This window comes from Apodemus sylvaticus, chromosome 3 (assembly GCF_947179515.1).
Source record: "Apodemus sylvaticus chromosome 3, mApoSyl1.1, whole genome shotgun sequence".
In the NCBI taxonomy this organism is placed as follows: Eukaryota; Metazoa; Chordata; class Mammalia; order Rodentia; family Muridae; genus Apodemus; species Apodemus sylvaticus.
The window spans coordinates 22,675,208-22,694,870 of record NC_067474.1 but is presented as its reverse complement, the minus strand read 5'-3'; the positions used below and the strand labels follow the sequence as shown (position 1 = coordinate 22,694,870).

The window sequence follows — 19,663 nt, the reverse complement described above, 5'->3', positions numbered from 1 at the left end:
GTGTGCAAAAATCTTGAACGCAGTAGAGCAGACTCAGGAGAAGGACACGTCTCCATGAGGAAGGCTCACAGCTACCGTGTCTAGCTTCCCACTGTACTGTGGGTTCAGGCTGCAGCTGGTGAGCTTTGCTTGGTGCTCTGGTTCTTTGGCTGGAGTTAAGTGGGGATGACCTGGCCCCCTCCTTGGCCTCTGGGGCTCCCCAGTACACAGGGCTGGGTTTCTCCCATCCCAGATGCTTTTGAGAAAGCACACCAAATTTAACTTAAAGGACTCACTTCCTACCATTATACTGTGCCAGGAACTTAACCCTTCCTCCCACTGTTTGAAACATGTGACACACAGATGGGGTTACAGAAATCTCCCAAAGGCTTTTGAAGGTCAGGTCGGGTCAGGCAGGCCACCGCAACCGCCACGGCGCCTCCACAGGCCACACAATACCAATGAAGGACAGTCCACTTCCATTTAAGGTGGCTTGAGGCTGTCCTTATGAGGTCATATGGAGAACACCGGATTAGTTAAGAATTGTCAAGGACAGATTAAAGCCACTTGATGTTTGGAGCGAGTGCCTGGCCTTCCTCGCGGTGCCTGACCTTTTCAAAGTGAGCCGGGCAGAAAATGCCGACTCTGACTCTCTCGGAAGAGCCTGACCCTTACTCGCCGTCCACAAGAACAAAAAGCTAAGACTCAGATTTGTTCTGTAAGTGTGGAAACAGACCAAGGAAAGATGAGGAAGAGACGCCATGTTAGGAACAGAAGCCAAAGTGTCTCTGACTAAAGGTGATGGTGTTCCTCCAGCCTGCAGCCCGGAAACTCAGCACTAGATTCAGAAAGCTCTCAAGGGCTAGCGCGGAGACTCACGGTGAATTATCACATTAGATCTTCCAGAAAGCTTACCCTTTTGTATAATGCATCATAAGATGCTGACAATCTAGAAATAAATATTTACCCCTTACGATGTCTGAGCATCCTTTGTCCATGAGGCACACACAACCCATGATCAAAATGAAATGTTTAAAACCACCTAATGATCAAGGAATCATCTTTCAAAAATGAGACTTTCACTTTGAGAAAGCAAATGTCAGACGGGCTGAGATTATTTTAGTAAAGGAAAAAAAATTGAAATATAAATAATTCAAATACAGAAATCTAAACTCACATTATAAAATTTTAAATGTATTAAAAAGCAGCAAAACAACACTCCTGCCTTTGACACCACAGATCATTTCTTATCTTTTAACTTTTAGAATTTAAAGTGTGCACACACGTGTTCAAGAGAGCGAGCATATCTGCGGAGCCCAGAGGGATCGGACCCCTCCCAAGACGGAGTTACAAGCAGTTGTGAGTCACAGGATGTGATGTGAGCCCTGGGAACAAACTCAGCTGGGGACAAACCCTGCACCACAGTAAGCTGTGCTTTTAACTACTAAGCATCTCTTCACACCTAGCTCTCTGGATTAAGTTCCTTTCTTCGAGACTGATTTCATTAGGAGTTCAAGTTCTTCCAGAACATTTTATACCAATAACGCTTCATTCTCTACAAGCACACGCCCTTTACAGTTCCTTCAGCCATATTTATTATGGCAACAGGGAAAGAGAGAGAGGTTGTGGGGAGGGTTGCAGTTTCTGCCCGATGTATGATATATCACAAGACAAAACTTCAAAATTAGCAATGAAAGATTCCCTTTGGGGTTAGATTCGAAAATGTCGAGTGGACGTGGGTTATGGTGAGCTCCACTGCTTTGTCAAAGTGCAGCTGGTAGTGCGTTCATCATTGCATGCAGAGCAGGGCAACTAGAACTAGAGTGAGAGCGGCTACTGCGGCAGGGCCTCGGCCGTCACTAGCCACTAACAGACAGGAAACACTTACATCGTGATGTAACAGAAAGAAAAGATACTGTAAGTTTTTCTCCTCTCTAAAACACATCTCACCAGGCAACTCTGTATTTTTCTTTACTCAGTGCCCCCTACTTTCTTCACTGTTCCTCAAAGAACTGTAGCAAACAATGACTACTTCTGACTGCTTTTGTCATCTTTGTCCCCAAGTCGGGAAATAAAATTCTAACCAATCAATGCTCTGGTCCGGTCCGGTACTACTAACTCTGTTGGATACCCAGGGATCAGCCTGTGGGCAACAGTGCCTGAGTGCTTGCCACATGCAGACACTCTGTCAACCACATATACCTGTATTGCATATGCTCCCACACTCCCAGAGGTTTCTCCGGCTGTGACCGCTCCCACCTCTGTATAGATTTGCTCCTACTTTCCGAAAGATATGCTCTGCAGAATAGATGTTTAGGCCAACTGGGGCACTTTCCTCTGTACGACTAGTTCATAACAACTTAATATGTATGATTAAAACTTCCCTATGGGTGCTGCTTGTACACAGCGATAGCTCCGAGAGCTCGCTTCCACATCCTGGGTGAGAACGCACTGCTGGGCCCTGGACCAACCTGTGAGAGGTTCGTGAGATACAGTGTCTCCCCTCCCCATGGTTTCCTGGAGCTATGAGCCTAGGGTATCTGTATTTTTTTTTAAAACTTTCCAAAAAAAAAAAAAAAAAAAAAAACCATGGGCACAAGGACACCTGCCTAACAGACAGTGTGTGGCTTATTCTTAGGACAAGGCATGACAATTAGGACAAATACCTCAAGGAGTCCCAAGGAGCTTCAAAAGGAGAGCTATACAGGGGACCCTAGAGAAAAATCAGCCACAGAAAAGGCCCCCTGCTGTGTGTGTGTGTGTGTGTGTGTGTGTGTGAGTGTGAGTGTGTGTGTGTGTGTGTGTCTCCTCAGCAATGCTCTCTGGAAGGCATGGACGCTTTGTGCTGTCCACCTTGTCATGGGGCTGAACTCCTGTGACACAGACCTTGCCAGCACCTTGAGTCCTTTAGGGAATATCTCTTTTCTCTTCTTTCCTCCTGGGGGATTGTTGTTATCTATTTCTTCTCTATAAGGTATGAAATAAAAGTATGTGTGCACAGTCAGGTGTGTCTTCCTCACACACGAGTTCTTTCCCCGAGTCCCAACTCACCCACAGCCTAGATGACACCACATCTAAGACACAAGTGGCTTACAGGCTCATGAACACTGCGTCGTTAGCTAGCACAATGGACGTGCAATTATTAGACATGGCGCTCTCTTAGAAAACAAAAACTACTGAAACACTACTTTAAAACGGGAGTTCACAGACATCACATCAGAGCAACGGTCTCCATTTCTATGTCCTGAGCTTGTCTTCCAGGTGGATACTACTTTTCCTCATACACTGACAAGGACATCCAGGGTGATGGACAGGTGCACACAGGGTCTCCCTCCTTCCCTCAACACTCCAGTCAGCCTGCCATCACAGTACAAACTGCCTAGATCGCAGCCGTGCCCCGTCAGCTGACTGCTCTCTGCTCGTGTCTCTGTCTAGCCTTCATTCCGACCTTTTGGAATGCTGTGACCAGTCTCTAGTCTTTAGTTTTGAGGCAGGCTCTCATAAGGGGCTCTCGTGAACAACAGCCCCTCCTCACCCTGTTCCTCCCTAACGCTAGTCTTGGATTTCTCTATATAACTAACTGACAATGCTCCGGATTCAGATCCTCTGCCCTCTACCTTCCTGGTTCTGAGATGACAGGGATATGCCACCATGACTGGCTTTACTGTGTTCTGGATGGAACCCAGAGCTTTGGACACCCTAGGTGGGCACTCTACCAACGGAGACACGCCCTCAGCCACATAGACACATTCCTAACTGGTGCTTAGCTCACACACAGGCTGTGGCTTTCCTCCACCCACAGTCTGGAGCCAAAGTAACATGTGAGCCCATCTGAGGGCTTCGTAGCAGGGTCCAGTGTGTCTACGGAGCATGATCCCTCTGTCACACACACTGCTGCACTCTGGGTAAGATCCTTCTGTTCTTGTGTCTGCTTGAGTTGGGACTTCACATCAGCATCCCTTCTTTTTCTAGTCCTGCCTGGCTAAATCCTGGACTCATATACCATCTTCCTCTTAGACTTGCGTCTCAGAGGTAGCTCCTGTTAAGGAGATGTGTCCGTGCCTGTCAGTGCTCAGACAGGCATGGGACACATCTCCTTAACAGTCTCTGGAAGTTTGTAAGCCATTTAACCCATGGGAGTGGAGGAGAAAGCATCAAGGCCACGAAGTCCCTATCAGAAACAGGTACAATACAATGATCAAAACTTTAAAATCCCTTCCCATTTCCAAGGGACACTTGCTGAAGGCCTTCAGACTGTAAGATCTACGGCCAGTTTTCCATCACGTGCCTCAAGCGTGGGCAGTGGCTACCCACAAGTAGATGCTCTTAAGCGCTTTGGAATCAAACACATCATTCCCTCCAAGAAAACCTCCCAGGCAGGGTTTTAGCAGCTGGCCTGGCCCTGCTGACATCTATTCCTAGAGGAAATACCCACTTTCAGAGATGAAGGCGATGTGTGGGGTGTGTGGAGTAGTGCTTCCAGGGAGCACTGGCCACCAACCTCAGCAACCACACAAGGGGGTACCGGCTGTGAGCATGGCCTGTGAGTGGTCCGGACTGTGAGGGGCACACACCAGGAGAGCCTCGGCACGGGCATGGGCAGAGGGGAGCAAGAAGCCCTGTGGGTGGGCCGGCTTACCGTTGATTAGGTAGGGATGATTGCAGCACTTTCTCAGTTCCATCATAGTGTTTAAAAGGTTAGGTACGTTAGCTTGTCCACCACCTTTGGAAAGAAATGTAAAATTCTTCTCAAGGATGGCTCGGTAATATTTCTTCTGAATGTTTGTTAGCTCAACTTCAATAATAGTCTCTTCTTTGGGGGCCAAGTTCTTTTCTACATCCTCTTTCAGACGTCTCAACATCATTGGCTTTAGAATAGCCTGTAGTTTTTGCACCTAAAAAAGGACCTCAAGTCAATACTGGTATCTCCATTCGCTTGCGTGTTAAAACATCCTGGCATTTAAAAAAAAAAGAAAGAAAGAAGGAAAAAGGGGAGGTTGTCTTATTTACTTAAATATCCACCTTCAGTTTTCACAGCCTAGGAAGAATGTGAAGGAGCTAAGTTTTGAGTTGTCGCTCGTGTCAAAGAGAAACCTTTCCGTATTGAGAACCCCTGAGCCACCTGAGGGGCTTGAGGAAGTACAAGCACCATTGGGGAAGGGGGTCTATTCGGTTTCCCTTGGTGGTTTAGCCACAGGGATGAACAGGAAGAGGGCAGGAGCAGCAACCTCAGGGGGCTCCGTGCTTCCCTTCCTCTGTGGAAAGAGGTAAGGCAAGGAGGGGGAGGGAGCTGGAAGATACTACTCTGTATCTATCAGTGCGCAGACCAAGCAGGAGTCTCTCTGCTCCTCTTTCCCGCTGCCTGGCACTATACTGTTGTTATCTGATAGAAGAGAGACAAAACAGACCACACTCGGCCAGGAGGTCTGAGCCAGGAGACTGGAGAGTGGGTAATAAGCCCAAGACTCTGGGCTTATTAATGCATTTATTTTAAAATAAGTGGGGTGTGGGTCTTTGCTGCTTCGCTGACAGGAAGGAGGCTCCACAGTTGTGCCCACAGTTGCCAAGTGTTTCTCACACACAAGTCCTTTGGTTTCTTTCAGGAATCCAGTGGGCTAGTTGACTCTCCAATTTTGAAATGTAAATAAATAGGCTTGAAGCAGTATGGTTCAGAAAAGAGACCAAGAACCCGAAATTCCAGTGGACAAGTGTTTCTACAAACCCTAGGGGCTTCTGACACTACCCGTGACATACACTCTGCAGAGGCACTAACCCAGATGGCACAAAGATCTCTAAAAGTTGCATTTGTAAAGTAGCCGCCCTACTAAAAATTCAATGGGCTGTTTTGGCGGCAGGGGGTAGGGTGCAGAAGGAGACAAATGAGACCAACTTTGTAATGATGACTTCAAGTCCTAGAGAAGGATTCACAGTGCTCTTTGCCGGGGTGGTAAACATTACGAGGCGACCCTTAGTTTTTAAAATTTGCAAAGGCCAAAGTTTTGCCATTTGCCAGTTCATGTTCAGTTTTATGGCTGCAGGGAAACACGGAGGGGTTAAGTACCTGCTCTTCCGTTTTCAGATCACCGAATTCTTGCATAAAGGTTGTTTCTGAAGGGAAGCGACTTGGCTCCAAGAAATGGAGCAGGCTGAAGAGCTCTTCCACAGTGTTCTGCAGCGGGGTCCCGGTCAGCAGCACTTTGTGTTCCTGGAAGAACACGAAGAAAACAGCTTGCCAATCAGGAACAGAACAATTTCTCAGCGATAACACTTTTCTCTCTGTATCTATAGTCCCCTATTTCCGCTCACTGCGGCAGACCAGCATGGGCTGTACACAAGGTGTAGAACTCAGAACAAAGAAAAAGATCCGGGCACACGCAGTTCCTGGTGCAAGGGCATGCAGACACAGAGAACACTGCGGCAAACTCTGGGGGGTCCCCTCCACGTGCCTGCCACTGTTTTCTTCTGAGTTTTCAAGGTTGGGGTTTAAGGCTGATGGTTTTCTAAGTCTCCCAATCTCAGTGATTTTTTTTTCTCTGCTGTAGTTAGTTTTTCCCTAAAGTCCCCAGACTCAGCTACAAGCTCCTTTCTGTTGTCTAGATCAGCCGGGCTCTCACCTTCCATGTCACTGGAGGGACAAAGGAGGTGCTTCTGAACGCAGCAGCACATGGAAAACCATTTCGTTCGGCAAAAATTTTCAACTAGCAAAATGGTCGGCTTAGTTTTAAATACCACAATCATTAAAAATATACAACAGCTACAACAACAACATCAACAAAAACCCAATGCTATTTCTAATTTTGTGTCTTTGAAACACATTAGCCATTGCTTCATTAAGCCAGTGTCCCTCTTCCAGCTGTTGATACAACCGTGCCTTCTCTTTCTATTTTGACATAAGCAACAGAGATGCCTACCTACCTACCTACACACATACCTACCTACCTACACACCTACCTACCTACACACATACCTACCTACCTACACACCTACCTACCTACACACACACCTACCTACCTACATACACACCTACCTACCTACCTACACACCTACCTACCTACCTACATACACACCTACCTACCTACACACCTACCTACCTACATACACACCTACCTACCTACACACACACCTACCTACCTACACACCTACCTACCTACCTACACACCTACCTACCTACATACACACCTCCCTACCTACCTACCTACCTACACACCTACCTACCTACATACACACCTCCCTACCTACCTACATACACACCTACCTACCTACACACCTACCTATCTACATGCACACCTACCTACCTACACACCTACCTACCTACATACATACACACCTACCTACCTACACATATACCTACCTACACACCTACCTACCTACCTACATACACACCTACCTACCTACACACCTACCTACCTACCTACCTAACTACCAACTACCTACCTACACACCTACCTACCTACATATCTACCTATCTACCTACCTACCTACACACATACCTACCTACCTACCTACACACATACCTACCTACCTACACACCTACCTACCTACATATCTACCTATCTACCTACCTACCTACACACATACCTACCTACCTACCTACACACATACCTACCTACCTACACACCTACCTACCTACATATCTACCTATCTACCTACCTACCTACACACATACCTACCTACCTACCTACACACATACCTACCTACTTACCTATCTACCTACATACCTACCTAGCTATGTATCTATCTTTCTCTCATTCAACATAAGGAAGCCTTTTAAATTGATCAAAATTAACAATGGTAAGTCATTCATTCACTATTCATTCAATTATTTATTCATTTACTTATTTATTCATTCACTTATTCATCTATTCATCTATTCATCTATTCATTCATTCATTCATTCATTCTCTCATATATTACACATCCAGACTGCAATATCCTCTTTCACCTCTCCTCTAAGTCTTAAAAAGAGAAAGTTAAGACAGGGATGTGTCCCGTGATGGACTTGAACTTATGACCCTCTTGCCTTCACCCTCGAGGTGCTGAGATTAAAGGCATACATCACTGTGCCAGGTTTTATGCAGTGCTTTGGGGGCTGGGTCAAACAAGCGTATTGTCTGGTCAATGTTAGGCTCTGCAACTGAGCTATGCCCTTAAACCCGAGCTCATAAACTGTCAGAGCCTTACTGTTTTCTTCTTTGTTTGGGTACTCGGTGTATAACACAACAAGTTTAATTCAGGAAGTGACTGCAGCCAGGTAGCAGTTTAACTTGAAAGCTGACCACACAGAGCACACACTCGCTGAACCCTAGTGAGACCATCTAATAATAGCATCTCTACCAGGTGTCTCTGTCGGTGAAGTGACAGCCAACACTACCAGGTCTCTGTCAGTGAAGTGACAGCCATCTCTACCAGGTCTCTGTCGGTGAAGTGACAGCCATCACTACCAGGTCTCTGTCAGTGAAGTGACAGCCATCTCTACCGGGTCTCTCTGCCGGTGAAGTGACAGCCATCTCTACCAGGTCTCTCTGTCGGTGAAGTGCTTTGAAATGAGATGAAGCAGTTCATGGTTTTGTTCTGGTTTCTCCCTCTCTGATTAAAGAAGATGGGTGCCTTATTACCGTCGCTGGGCTCACAAAGCCTGTGCAATCAATCTGCAAATGGGTTCAAGCTCTTCTAGACTCAAGTTTCACAGGCCATGAGCTCTGATTTGCCAAAGTCCTGAATGACTTTATCCTAGACCCTTTATCAGAGGGTCACCATGGACCGAGGAAAGAATGGCCGTGAAGGAACGGTGACCATGCTGTGCTGACTGTCTCAGAGCCTTCTCATCTCCTTCCTTACTAGCTTAAGGTCTGAGCACTTAACTGAAAGACTTTATGTATGCTCATTTTAAAGGAAACTTATTTGAGTAAAGGACCCCACCCTCGACCCCCCTCCACCCCCGTCTTGGGCTACTGGGTACTATCACCTCCAGTTCAATGGATGGGTAGAAATGCGCATGCTCTGACAATATGATTGCTTTCTTAGTGTGGATGGACAATGTGTACTTAATTTCATTTTAGCAACACATTTTTGTGTGGAGCCTCCTGTCAATGAACGAGGAGACAACGGAATCAATGAAGACCTATAACAACTTCACGGTAGCCTTTCAGAAGGCCTATGAAGGATGCTGTCAACCATGATTAACCACCCCCCCACCCCCAGCTCCATTTCTTTTGTTTTAGAGGAGAGGCAGATACTCAGCAATCCTCTTTTCCGACTTGGAGATCATCTTCATCAAGCACATGCTGACCTCTCTGTCAGTCTAGTCTAAGTATCCTTAATCCCTAAGACTTACAGCCCCTCCTGGACAGCACTGCTCCTCACGAGGTGACTCTGGTAAGAATATAGGCCCAAATGAGGGCGAAGTTAGGATTTAAGCACCAAGCCATGCCAGGCGGTGGTGGCGCACGCCTGTAGTCCCAGCACTCTGGGAGGCAGAGGTAGGTGGATTTCTGAGTTTGAGGCCAGCCTGGTCTACAGAGTGAGTTCCAGGACAGCCAGGGCTATACAGAGAAACCCTGTCTCGAAAAAACCAAATCCAAAAAACCAAAGGAAAAAAAAAAAGGATTTAAACACCAAGCCGTCAGCTATTCGCAGCTGCATTGATACAAGGACATTCTGACTTTGAACAACAATAATATCTTCTACCTTAAAAACATCTCTTCTGAGATAGGTCACTGGAGATTTCCAGTGCATTATCTAAAACATGCTACAGGCACACTGGCTATGACAGTCAGAACCCCATGACTGGTCACCCACTGCGAGGGGCAGCCTTGGCCTCCCTGTCTAGCTCAGTGAAGAAAACATTATTATTTCCTTATGGGCTATTACGCATAATAAAGTAAATAAATATTGTGATATATAACAGAAAAGTTACTTCGATGCCAGATTATAATCCATTAATAAAACAGTAATTCCTATAATCTCAAAAGCAAGTAAATTTTTTGATGTTGAGGGAAGTAAATATATTTCTCTCGCCAACAAAGAAGTGTTTTACAATGGGAATCTACTATTTTGAGACCTGGAAACTAATAATAGAACACAACTTCAGACAAGCTCAGCCGCATGACTGTAGGCCTTCAGCGCAGACACACAACTGTCTCTCAGTGGGTGCCCATGAAGACACACCTCTGCTCTGGAGATAGTTAGAGATGTCCTGAACACTGGTGTTTACCTGCAAAGAAAGGATTACTTCCCTGCACTGCTGGGGTATTACCTGGGGAAGCATTGCCAGCTAGGAGTCCTTCCTTCTATAGAAGGTTCTCTAAATGCTCATGTTGATTTGCAGACTCGTTACCAAATTTGGTGGACTGCTTTCCAAAAGACCTAAGACCTTGTTAATAAACTGTTTATTTGATAGAAAAATGGGAAATACTACCCTAAGTAGGAAAAAAAAAAAACCAATCTTCTTTCCTTTAAGCAGAATTAGACTTCGCTTGTTTGTAATTAAAAGAACGGCTGGTCAGTCCAGCCCCTTGTAAAAGCTCGCAGGGGAGCTCTGAGGTTCTTTTGAGCAGGTCCAGTCTTTAGTAAACCACGGACAGCCCTGGACACGCAGAAGGTTCCTTCCCGCCCATCACCCACTCTCAGTAACAAGAGATCCTATCACTCTTCAGAAGTTCATTAACTCTGCCAATACATTCTCCATGATAACAACTTTTCTTTTTCAAATGTACATTAAATATGAGTAGCTGGGCTGGTGAGCTGGCTCAGCAGGTAAAAGCTCTGAAAACCTGGGCTCACTTGCAGGAACTCACACAGTGGGGAGAGCTACTGTAGTCGCCTCACTTCCACAAGTACGCACCATGGTATATGTGTGCAGCCTCAGCACACTAACAGATGCAGGAGAGGGAGGGAGAGGGAGGGGCAAACAACTGGCCATGCTATCCCGAAAACCATGGAGCAAGAAGGAATTCAAGGACAACAGAGCTTGTAGCAACTTCTATCAGAGGATCGCACACACGTCAGCAGGCAACAACAAACAACGTATCCTGCTATTCTTACAACACATCCCTGGTAATTATTCCTACAGAAAAGAGAAATCCTCCAACCCCAAAGTGGGAAGGCGTGGCTATTTCTTTGGAAAAATAATATAAGCGTGGTTTGACACCCCAGAACAAACGTGAGGCCTTCAACATCCCAAGCTTCTTAGCATCTGCAGAAACTGAACAGATGTCCCCGCCAACTAGCCGACAGCGTGTGCATACAACTGGCCCCACTGGAGCAAGTTCACGTGCTGGGGAACGCAGCTGGACTGTCACCGCTGAGATGATGCTTGGCTCAACAGTTAATGACATGGCAAATATTTGAAATTGATGTTGGTCAAATTATCATGACTATGCTCTGCTGAGATAGCAGCAGACAGCGGTCAGGAAGGCGGCACATTCACAGACCAAAGCAACAGTGCGGGGACTCGGCGGCAGCATGAACGGCCACTCACCAAGTCCATCATCTTCAGTCCTTCCAGCAGCTTGCAGTTCCTGTTCTTCAGCCTGTGGGCTTCGTCGATGACCACACAGCGCCAGGGAATATTACGCAGCTCAGGACAGTCCGTCAGAATCATCTCGAACGTAGTGATGATGGCGTGGAACTTATAGGACCCCTTTATCACTCGACCCTACGGGGAACACATCACATCAGAGTTGTTTCACAGGACTTCCCTACATTTGAGCATAAAAAAGCTGCTAAAATATATGTATTTAACCCTTGGTAGACCTCTGCATTTTAGGTAGCACATTCTGTTTTCAAATTTTCAGGTTACAGCTACTTTGGCTAAAACAGAATTTTGAAGCACTTCCTTTTTAAAAGAAACTGGCGAATTGCTAGAAAAATGTGGGGTTGAATTTCTTTAGAGATCACATGTAAGCAAAGTGACATTAAGTCCTCCAGTATAGTCACAGCCCACAGAACCTAAAAAGAAATTCAGTGCTAAGGTAACTTTACTTTTTTTTTTTTAAGTTTCTCTATCTTATTTTTTCCACGTTTTATTAACATTTCTTGTAAAATACCAACATATTTGAAATTTAAAAAAGAATGCAAAGAGGATGAGCCTTATAATTTCTCAAATCTAAAGATAAAAACAGATTTCAATATTCTTTTCTCTTTTAACTATAGGTCACACTTCGTATTTAAAGGGTATGTGTATATACAACTGCCTTATTTCCAACTATAGGTCAGCATCTACTACTTAAAGATCATACATGTTTTAGCATACACCATCCTCTGTCCTGCATGCATAATGTTTTATTGCTAATATGAGGCAATAATTACAAGCAGGTAACTACAAGACAAAATTAGAGCAATTCTTATAAGAACAAAGTACTAAATCCTTCTTCTTTGGCATACTTGGATTTCTATAACTAGTTTTACTTACTATTTTTTCACTTTTGGTCATAGTACAATAAGATGTTTCCTCGTATCTTTTTTTGTTTGGCATGGTCTTAGACATACAAACTAAAACTAAGTTACTAATGTAGCGTTCTGTGGTCACCAAACGTTAAGTAAGGTTACTCCTTATAATTAATAATCAGAATGACAAATGCTAAAAATAGTATTCACAGTTGTAGGACAATTGTGCAAGCATGCATTGGATAAGAAATCTCAAGCAAGTTTCTCAAGTAAGTGAAATCAAGGCTTCCATCCCCAGGCCACAGAGATTTGAGTCGTCAACCCTTTAAAACAAATACACCCGCGCACAGAGCTCACACCCCACTGGCTTACCTGCGGATCTTTGAAGTACATTTCATACAACTGAATGGTCCGACGACTAGCTTGGCTCCCATGGTACACGACCACGTTCAACTCCGTCCAGGTCCGGAATTCCCTTTCCCAGTTGGGGATCGTGGACAATGGGGCAATTACTAAAAAAGGGCCATGGATTCCTTTCAAATATATCTCATAGAGAAATGTAATGGACTGGATAGTTTTTCCCAAACCCATTTCATCTGCTAAAATGCAGTTTCGCCTTTAGGAAAGAAAAAGACAAGAAAGCTTTGTGATTATCAGAATACCCTCCATAAATGCAGACCCCAAACCACCTTAGCTGTTTTCCTAGTTCAGCAAAACATATCTCAAAGAAAAGTCCCTAACAAGCAAATATTATTTCTACATAGATCTGTCAGTACATTGGGTGAATAAATTAAGTACATTCCAACACTTGAATTTTAAAAATGTATTACAGCATTGAAATTAATATATTTAATACTACACAGGATATGAGCTACAGCATTTGTTGAAAGTAAAAAGGAAACATGTTTACATACATGTTGTACCAATTGAAAAGTAGCCAGTTTACTCCCTCCAACTGGTATTCCCTGAGTTTGTTATTGTTTTTATACGCCCTGGAACTCTCCGATTTCTTCCAGTCATCAGCAGGAGGTCGCTCCTGTCCCAAATATAGTAAATCCGTTAGTGACTTCTCAACGACTCCACCACTGTGCCAAAATTAAGCCCTTCCCCCGGAGCCAGGCCTTACCACACGCTCGGTCTCTGGCTCTCTGGACATGAGTTTTTCAAACTCTTCGATCTTTGCTTGATCTATGTCTTGCCTCAGCTCCCATGTGCTGTCTTCGTAAGGGAGTGAGCACCACTTCACCAGATAGTGAATCACAGGCTGGGCCAGGGTCAAACAAAGCAGAACTAAAGTCATTGACCAAATAGTATATATATCAAGAAAAAGACAGGAGCTCTGCTTCCCTGATCAAGACAACCCCCTGCATCGGCAAGACTCAACTGCCCACATTTTAAAACTATAAGCACTAAAAGTGGTCTCCACTGGAAAGTGGATTATTGGGTATTAACAGAAAAAAATTTTTTTTATCTGAATCACTGGTTCATGACCAAATATCAAGGAGTTGCTAATGAATACCAAAGCCAAAGCAAATCAAAGGCTAATTTTTATGTAATCCAATTACTCATCAATTACATGATTTGGATTTATTATAGTAAGCCATCTTAGCACATTTGTTTATATAACTGAATAGTTGCTTGGAGAGTGAAAAACAGACAAATTTAGACAAATCTACTTTTTTCTTCAAGGGAAAAATGATACTGTTTGCACTCACTCAGTCACATTAAAATGGTGAATATGAATTCTAGAAGACTGAAGGGAAAATATTTTGGGTGATCAGAGTCAGTGGGAACTGTCCTTGTCATCTCCTTTAAGGAAGACTGATTCTCTGTTGACCTTCAGGTCACAATCTAGGTACACTGACTCGCCCAGATTATCTGCTGACAATGTAACTCTGCTATGGGACAGTGTTTTTAAGATCAACTAACCCAGACAAAGGTGAGGCGGGCGTCACAGACACGGTCTTTGAAACACTGTAAGTTCTGTTACAGAAGTTTAGAGTAAAGGGGGATTGGAGACTCTCCCAAGCTAAGCACTTACATAGTAAGCTCAGGTCCACAGAGAGGCTGGGGACACCAGAGCTCAGGGCAACACAAGGAAGCCAGTCTGGGATCTCAAAAGGAAGCCCCCCCTCTGTCTCTCCCTCCCTCCTTCCTTCTCTCTCTCTCTCCCTCCCTCCCTCCCTCCCTTTCTTTCTTTTTTGGGTTTTTAAGACAGGGTTTCTCTGTATATTCTTGGCTGTCTCTGTAGATCAGGCTGGCCTTGAACTCAGAAATCAGCCTGCCTCTGCCTCCCAAGTGCTGGGATTAAAGGCGTGTGCCACCACTGCCGTGCAAGAAAGCCCTTTCTACTACCCTCAAGACACCTTACTAAGCGAAGGTCACGAGCTTCCCTAAGGATGGCCAGTGCCAACTAATGCTAAACTGTTTTCCACTACAGGTGTGTTATCAATTCCACAGGGAAACTTTGTGCTACAGGGTACATGTATACAAAATCTGCTGAGGTCCTTACTGATCAGCATAGAATTGCGACATTTTAATGTAGTTCGGTTTGAAAACCGATTAAAAGTGAAACTGTTTGGATTGAACATAAAAACAATGTAGCCCTATTAATTCACAAAACTAATTACAAATCATTAAATTTCAGTTAAACGTAGACAAAAAGCCTGGTGGTGGAGGCTTTGACCAGGCTCAGGCCTTGATTTTGTCCCTCTGTCAGAACATGTGAGTCACCCTGGATATCACAAAATGATCTCTGTTACCTCGCCCCGGTCATCTGTGCTACGTGCAAAGTCCATTATCCGGTCAACTTCCACATAATCTGGATTAAAAAGATCATCCTCAATCTGTTCCAAAGAAGGGAAAAAGACTTAAACGCGTATTCATTTCCTCAGAGAACCAGTATTTCACTTTTCACTAGGCAATAATATTTTGGGTCACAGCAACACAAAATTTGTATTTGACATGACATCCTCTATTATATTAATTGAAATGCTACAATTTAACAAAATCACTCCCTGTGAGGAAATCAAACTTCTCAGACTTTGTTAACTGAGTATTTTAATTACTCTGTGAACCCTTCTACTGTGAGGGAATGTTTAAGAATATTTCAAATGAAGTGTGAAATTACAATTCACTAATGGGCAATCCAAAAGGCTATGGCATGCAATACAAGTAGCATTCTGGAAAGTACGGTCTGCAGCGAAGAGTCAGAGCCACACAAGGTACGTGCGAGTGCATCTTGGAATGCTGTGGAGTACCATGTACTGAATGTTAGCATAAGCCACCAACCCTGAAACCAGCAGGTCTCACAGTTGATTGTGAATATGGTCTCGATGTTTGGAAATCTTCGCCAACCGATATCACTACCTCACTTAGAACAACAGTCGTCCCACTAATCTTAAACAGTCTAATAACTTAATTATTCTAGATGCTGAGTGTTTGGGTAAAAGAATCCACAGCAACCTTAAGCAGAGTTACTTAGCTAATTTAACTAATATTCTAACAATGTTTACAAAAGCAAGGTAACACTGCTTGTTTAGAAAGAATATGAGAACAGAATATTATTCAAGAACAGACTGTGGTTCCCACGAAAGCTAAAGGCCATGCCATACTTTAAGAAGCCCGCATCTGTGAGGGTTCTGATCTGAGTCAGAAACAAAGACGCACAGTTACCTGTGCTGTAGATTGTAATGCTCACATGCAAAGGGCGGCTTAGAGTCAGCTATGCCTCATCCTCTGTCAGTCCGGCTATTGTACCCAGTTAAAATGTCCAACCTGGGTGCTTTGGATTGTGAACTATGAACCAAACAATACAGACACAAAAATGTGCCTCTACTGCCTTTGGCCTTCCCACAGAGGTGAGCAGTAAAAAAAGAATACACTACGGCAGTCACTCGATTTAAAGTGTTAACGTTCTGATGAATTCAGCTTTGCCAAAGCTTCTGGATTTAGGCAAATAGCACAAACATCACAGATTATTTATACACAACAGAAGCAGTAAAATACTCCACAGACTAGTCCTGGGTGGCAAGGGCTCTCTGTAAGACCACTTCCTTTCCAACATGAGCTTTCACAGCCAATATCCAATTTATTCTCTCCTACACCCCCGTCCAAGGAGGGAGGGCTCTATGGCATCAGGCATATGATGGACTTCCTGGCCTAAATGCTCCTTCTGAATAGACTGAAGGCTCAGAAGAGTCAGGAGGCATAAGCTTCAGCCGAGACTGCAAAAGCAGCCGTACCAGAAATCCTAAAGGAACAGCATCAGAAGGGCTGGGCGGGGCTGTATTCTTTTCTGGCAACTCTCATTCCAGATAGAACTGAGATTTCGAAGTTGCCATTTTACCAGGAGGCTTTGCGTCCTGGGGGCAAGTGACATGTGGAGGACAGGTTCAGAGAAACAGGCTGTATATTAGGGCCAGGCACAGTTCCCTAAGGAGTGAGTAACTCCAGGAGGAGTCTACAGGAGGCAGCGTCAAGTGAATTTAACAAACAGAACCTTGATTTAAAGATGGGGAAAGCTCCCACTGAGCTTCCGTTTCCCTCCTGCGGAGCCTCACAAAAGGTCAACAGTACATAGGCTCCTCTCTCTGCCTGCTGTTCACCCAGAATCTCAACATTTTAGCTTAACTTTGATAAAAAGGGGGCACAAGAAGTAGAAGTGCACAGCTTTGTTTTGCTTTGTTTTCCAGACCACTGTTTCAAAGAAAAACCTTCCCACCATTCTCCTAGGCAAGAGAGAGAACCTAGTCGTGCCCGTGTCAAGCACTCTTTGTTACTGAGGCAGCAGAAGAGCAGGACGGTGAGCCCAGGAAAAGCAGCACCCTGAGGACATGCTCCAGAAAAGCACACATTCGACCCGCTCTTGTGGGATCCAATGGCATCAAAATCCTATCGCTTTTCCATCTCATCCTCATCTCCACAAAAGCGCAAACCTGACTGGCTGTCCAGCAGCCAGCATTTCACAACCCTATCCAGTTAAGTCTTTAGTTATTTATGTTTTGCCTTGTGCCCCTGTCGGTGTGGAAGGACCAAACCCAGAGACTCACATTTGCAAGCAACACAACTGAGCCTGGCTAACGCTTTCAGGAGAACAACTAAGAAACCATCAAGTAATCTCTTTCAAAGTCAGAGCGCTGTTGCTTTTTAAAATCTTCTTGTCTTGGATTTGCACCTCGCGTATAGAGAGGCAGTTAAGCAGCCTGTGAAAGTGTCTTGGAGACATAACTGACCACGTCAGGAGCTGGTCCTCTCCTCAGAGGATTAGCTATCTCTGTCTATCTTTAACTGATAACCTATGGCAAAGAGAACAAGGGTGGGCGACACTACCTACCCTCTGTGCGATGGTGTGCAGCATCTGTAAGAGGCACAAACTTGAGCAACCACGCTGGCCACGTATCCCCATCAATGTCAACCCCCTGACCTGTCCCCCCACCCCGCAGACTTCTGTCCGCTTGCTTTGCCCATCTCTCATTGCATGCTCACTGTACAACAGTAATCACACCATCACTGCTATTTCCACATGTCACAGGAACAAGCATTTTCTAGATGAAGCCAACAGGAAGAATGAGAAATTTCCTGTTTACAAAATTTAGTGACACCAGTTAACCAATGTGCGAGTAACAGTAAGTACCAAACCAGTCTCTGCTAACAGTTTAAGGTCCTAAAATTCAAACTCTGGACTATTTTGATAAAGAAAACATTTCAAAATTCAAAAACTAATCAGGTTATTTCATACCTCTGAAAGGAATTTGCTCTGGCCCTGTTTTGACTTAAACCGTTTTATCTTTTGCTGAATTCTCTTGTCTTTTTCCAGATCTTCTACTGATGCCCACTGACAATGAAGATAGGAGCTGGAACAGGAAAGGAGCACTCTTAAAACACTTAGAAAGTAATCGTTAATCATCTCATTTATGTCTTACTAAAAAAAATATTATCAAGATCTCGCTCTCTCTCTCTCTCTCTCTCTCTCTCACACACACACACACATACACACACACATACACACACACACACACACACACACACGCACACGCACACACACACATACACACACACACACACACACACACACGCACGCGCACACACACACACACACACACACTTAATGATAACAGATAATGCCAAGCAACATCCAATGCAGCTACTAACATTTGAAAATAAATGAAAACCAGTAATGCAATAGTACTGAGAAGTTGCTATCTACCTAGCCTTGGGCTTTATCCATCACCCATAAAAAACCAAAACCAAAAAAAGGAAAACCTTAAAAAGATTAAAATCAAACAATCAAACAGAAAAGAGCCCAATAATAAGTTGTTTTCCTAAATTAACAGATTACATATCTGTTAATGAGCACTACAGGGTAGCCTTAATTATGAAATGTTTTGAGCCTTTTAACTTTGAGAAATAAAAGGGTTTTATCAAGTTAAAAGAATTTACATTTAAAGCCTCAGTGCCTTTGGTAGGGAGTAGAAGGCTCCTGCCTCGCAGAGGGCCCATGCACAGGCCCTTCTGACCAGCCACCAGGAGCGAAGGTTCAGCTCTAGCTTTGGCCCATGACCCTCAACCATCATTCCTGTTATTAGCTCGTGTTCTTCTAAAAGCTTCAAACGATGTCTCTTTAGCTGATTTGTTCCTTCCTTAACCTGAACCTGAACACCCTCTGAATGTTTCCTTCTGCTTGCACCAGACTTAACAGGTACAACTGACGATCTGCGATACCTTCCACCCTGGGCTTCTTTGTGCTGTTTGATATTTTGGTATTGGGTCATCCTGTCTGCCTATCACCGCCCCTAAGAGCTGGTACCATCCATCACCTTGTCAAGCACGTGGGCCCATGCCTAGAATCACAGCACCTGGGAAGTGCAGGCAAGGTGGAGGCTGTTCACGATCAGCCTAGGTGACACAGGAAAAACCATCTCTAGAAAACTAAGGTCCAGGGCTGCAGCTCAGTAGCAGACCAAGGAGCAAGCATGCGCAAGGTTCTGGGTTCCAGCCCCACCATCTTGAGGTAGGAAGAAAGAGACACACATGGATCTACGACTCTTCTAGCATCAAGACAGTGCTGCACACAGACTAGGTGGCGATTACGGAATCGTGTGAAGCGCTTTTCCTTTGATATTTACACCCAAATATGTATTTTCAGATGTGGGGCTGATTAAACACTAGAGTTAAGTGAAAGAGAAACGTATTTTAAGCAGAAATGCCTTACACTGATATGAATTCACGGAGCTCCCGACACACACTCGGAACACAGACCGGATGTGCATGTATCGCCAAGTGAATGATTATCATG

General features: G+C 44.5%; 1 protein-coding gene across 4 annotated transcripts in view; it reads right to left on the bottom strand.

Annotated features, from left to right (window-relative positions):
• Chd7 (chromodomain helicase DNA binding protein 7) overlaps positions 1-19,663 on the bottom strand; it is a 182,693-nt gene that overhangs the window by 29,045 nt on the left and 133,985 nt on the right. For 3 of the 4 annotated variants that reach the window (XM_052176045.1, XM_052176047.1, XM_052176046.1), the window contains exons 8-15: positions 18,107-18,221; positions 15,129-15,212; positions 13,493-13,630; positions 13,281-13,402; positions 12,739-12,982; positions 11,459-11,635; positions 6,041-6,184; positions 4,619-4,874 (exon numbers count right to left, since the gene is read on the bottom strand). In XM_052176045.1, coding sequence (XP_052032005.1) covers positions 4,619-4,874; positions 6,041-6,184; positions 11,459-11,635; positions 12,739-12,982; positions 13,281-13,402; positions 13,493-13,630; positions 15,129-15,212; positions 18,107-18,221 — 1,280 coding nt within the window. Of the gene's footprint in view, positions 1-4,618; positions 4,875-6,040; positions 6,185-11,458; positions 11,636-12,738; positions 12,983-13,280; positions 13,403-13,492; positions 13,631-15,128; positions 15,213-18,106; positions 18,222-19,663 lie in introns of those variants that run through there. The other variant, XM_052176048.1, reaches the window with a different exon arrangement.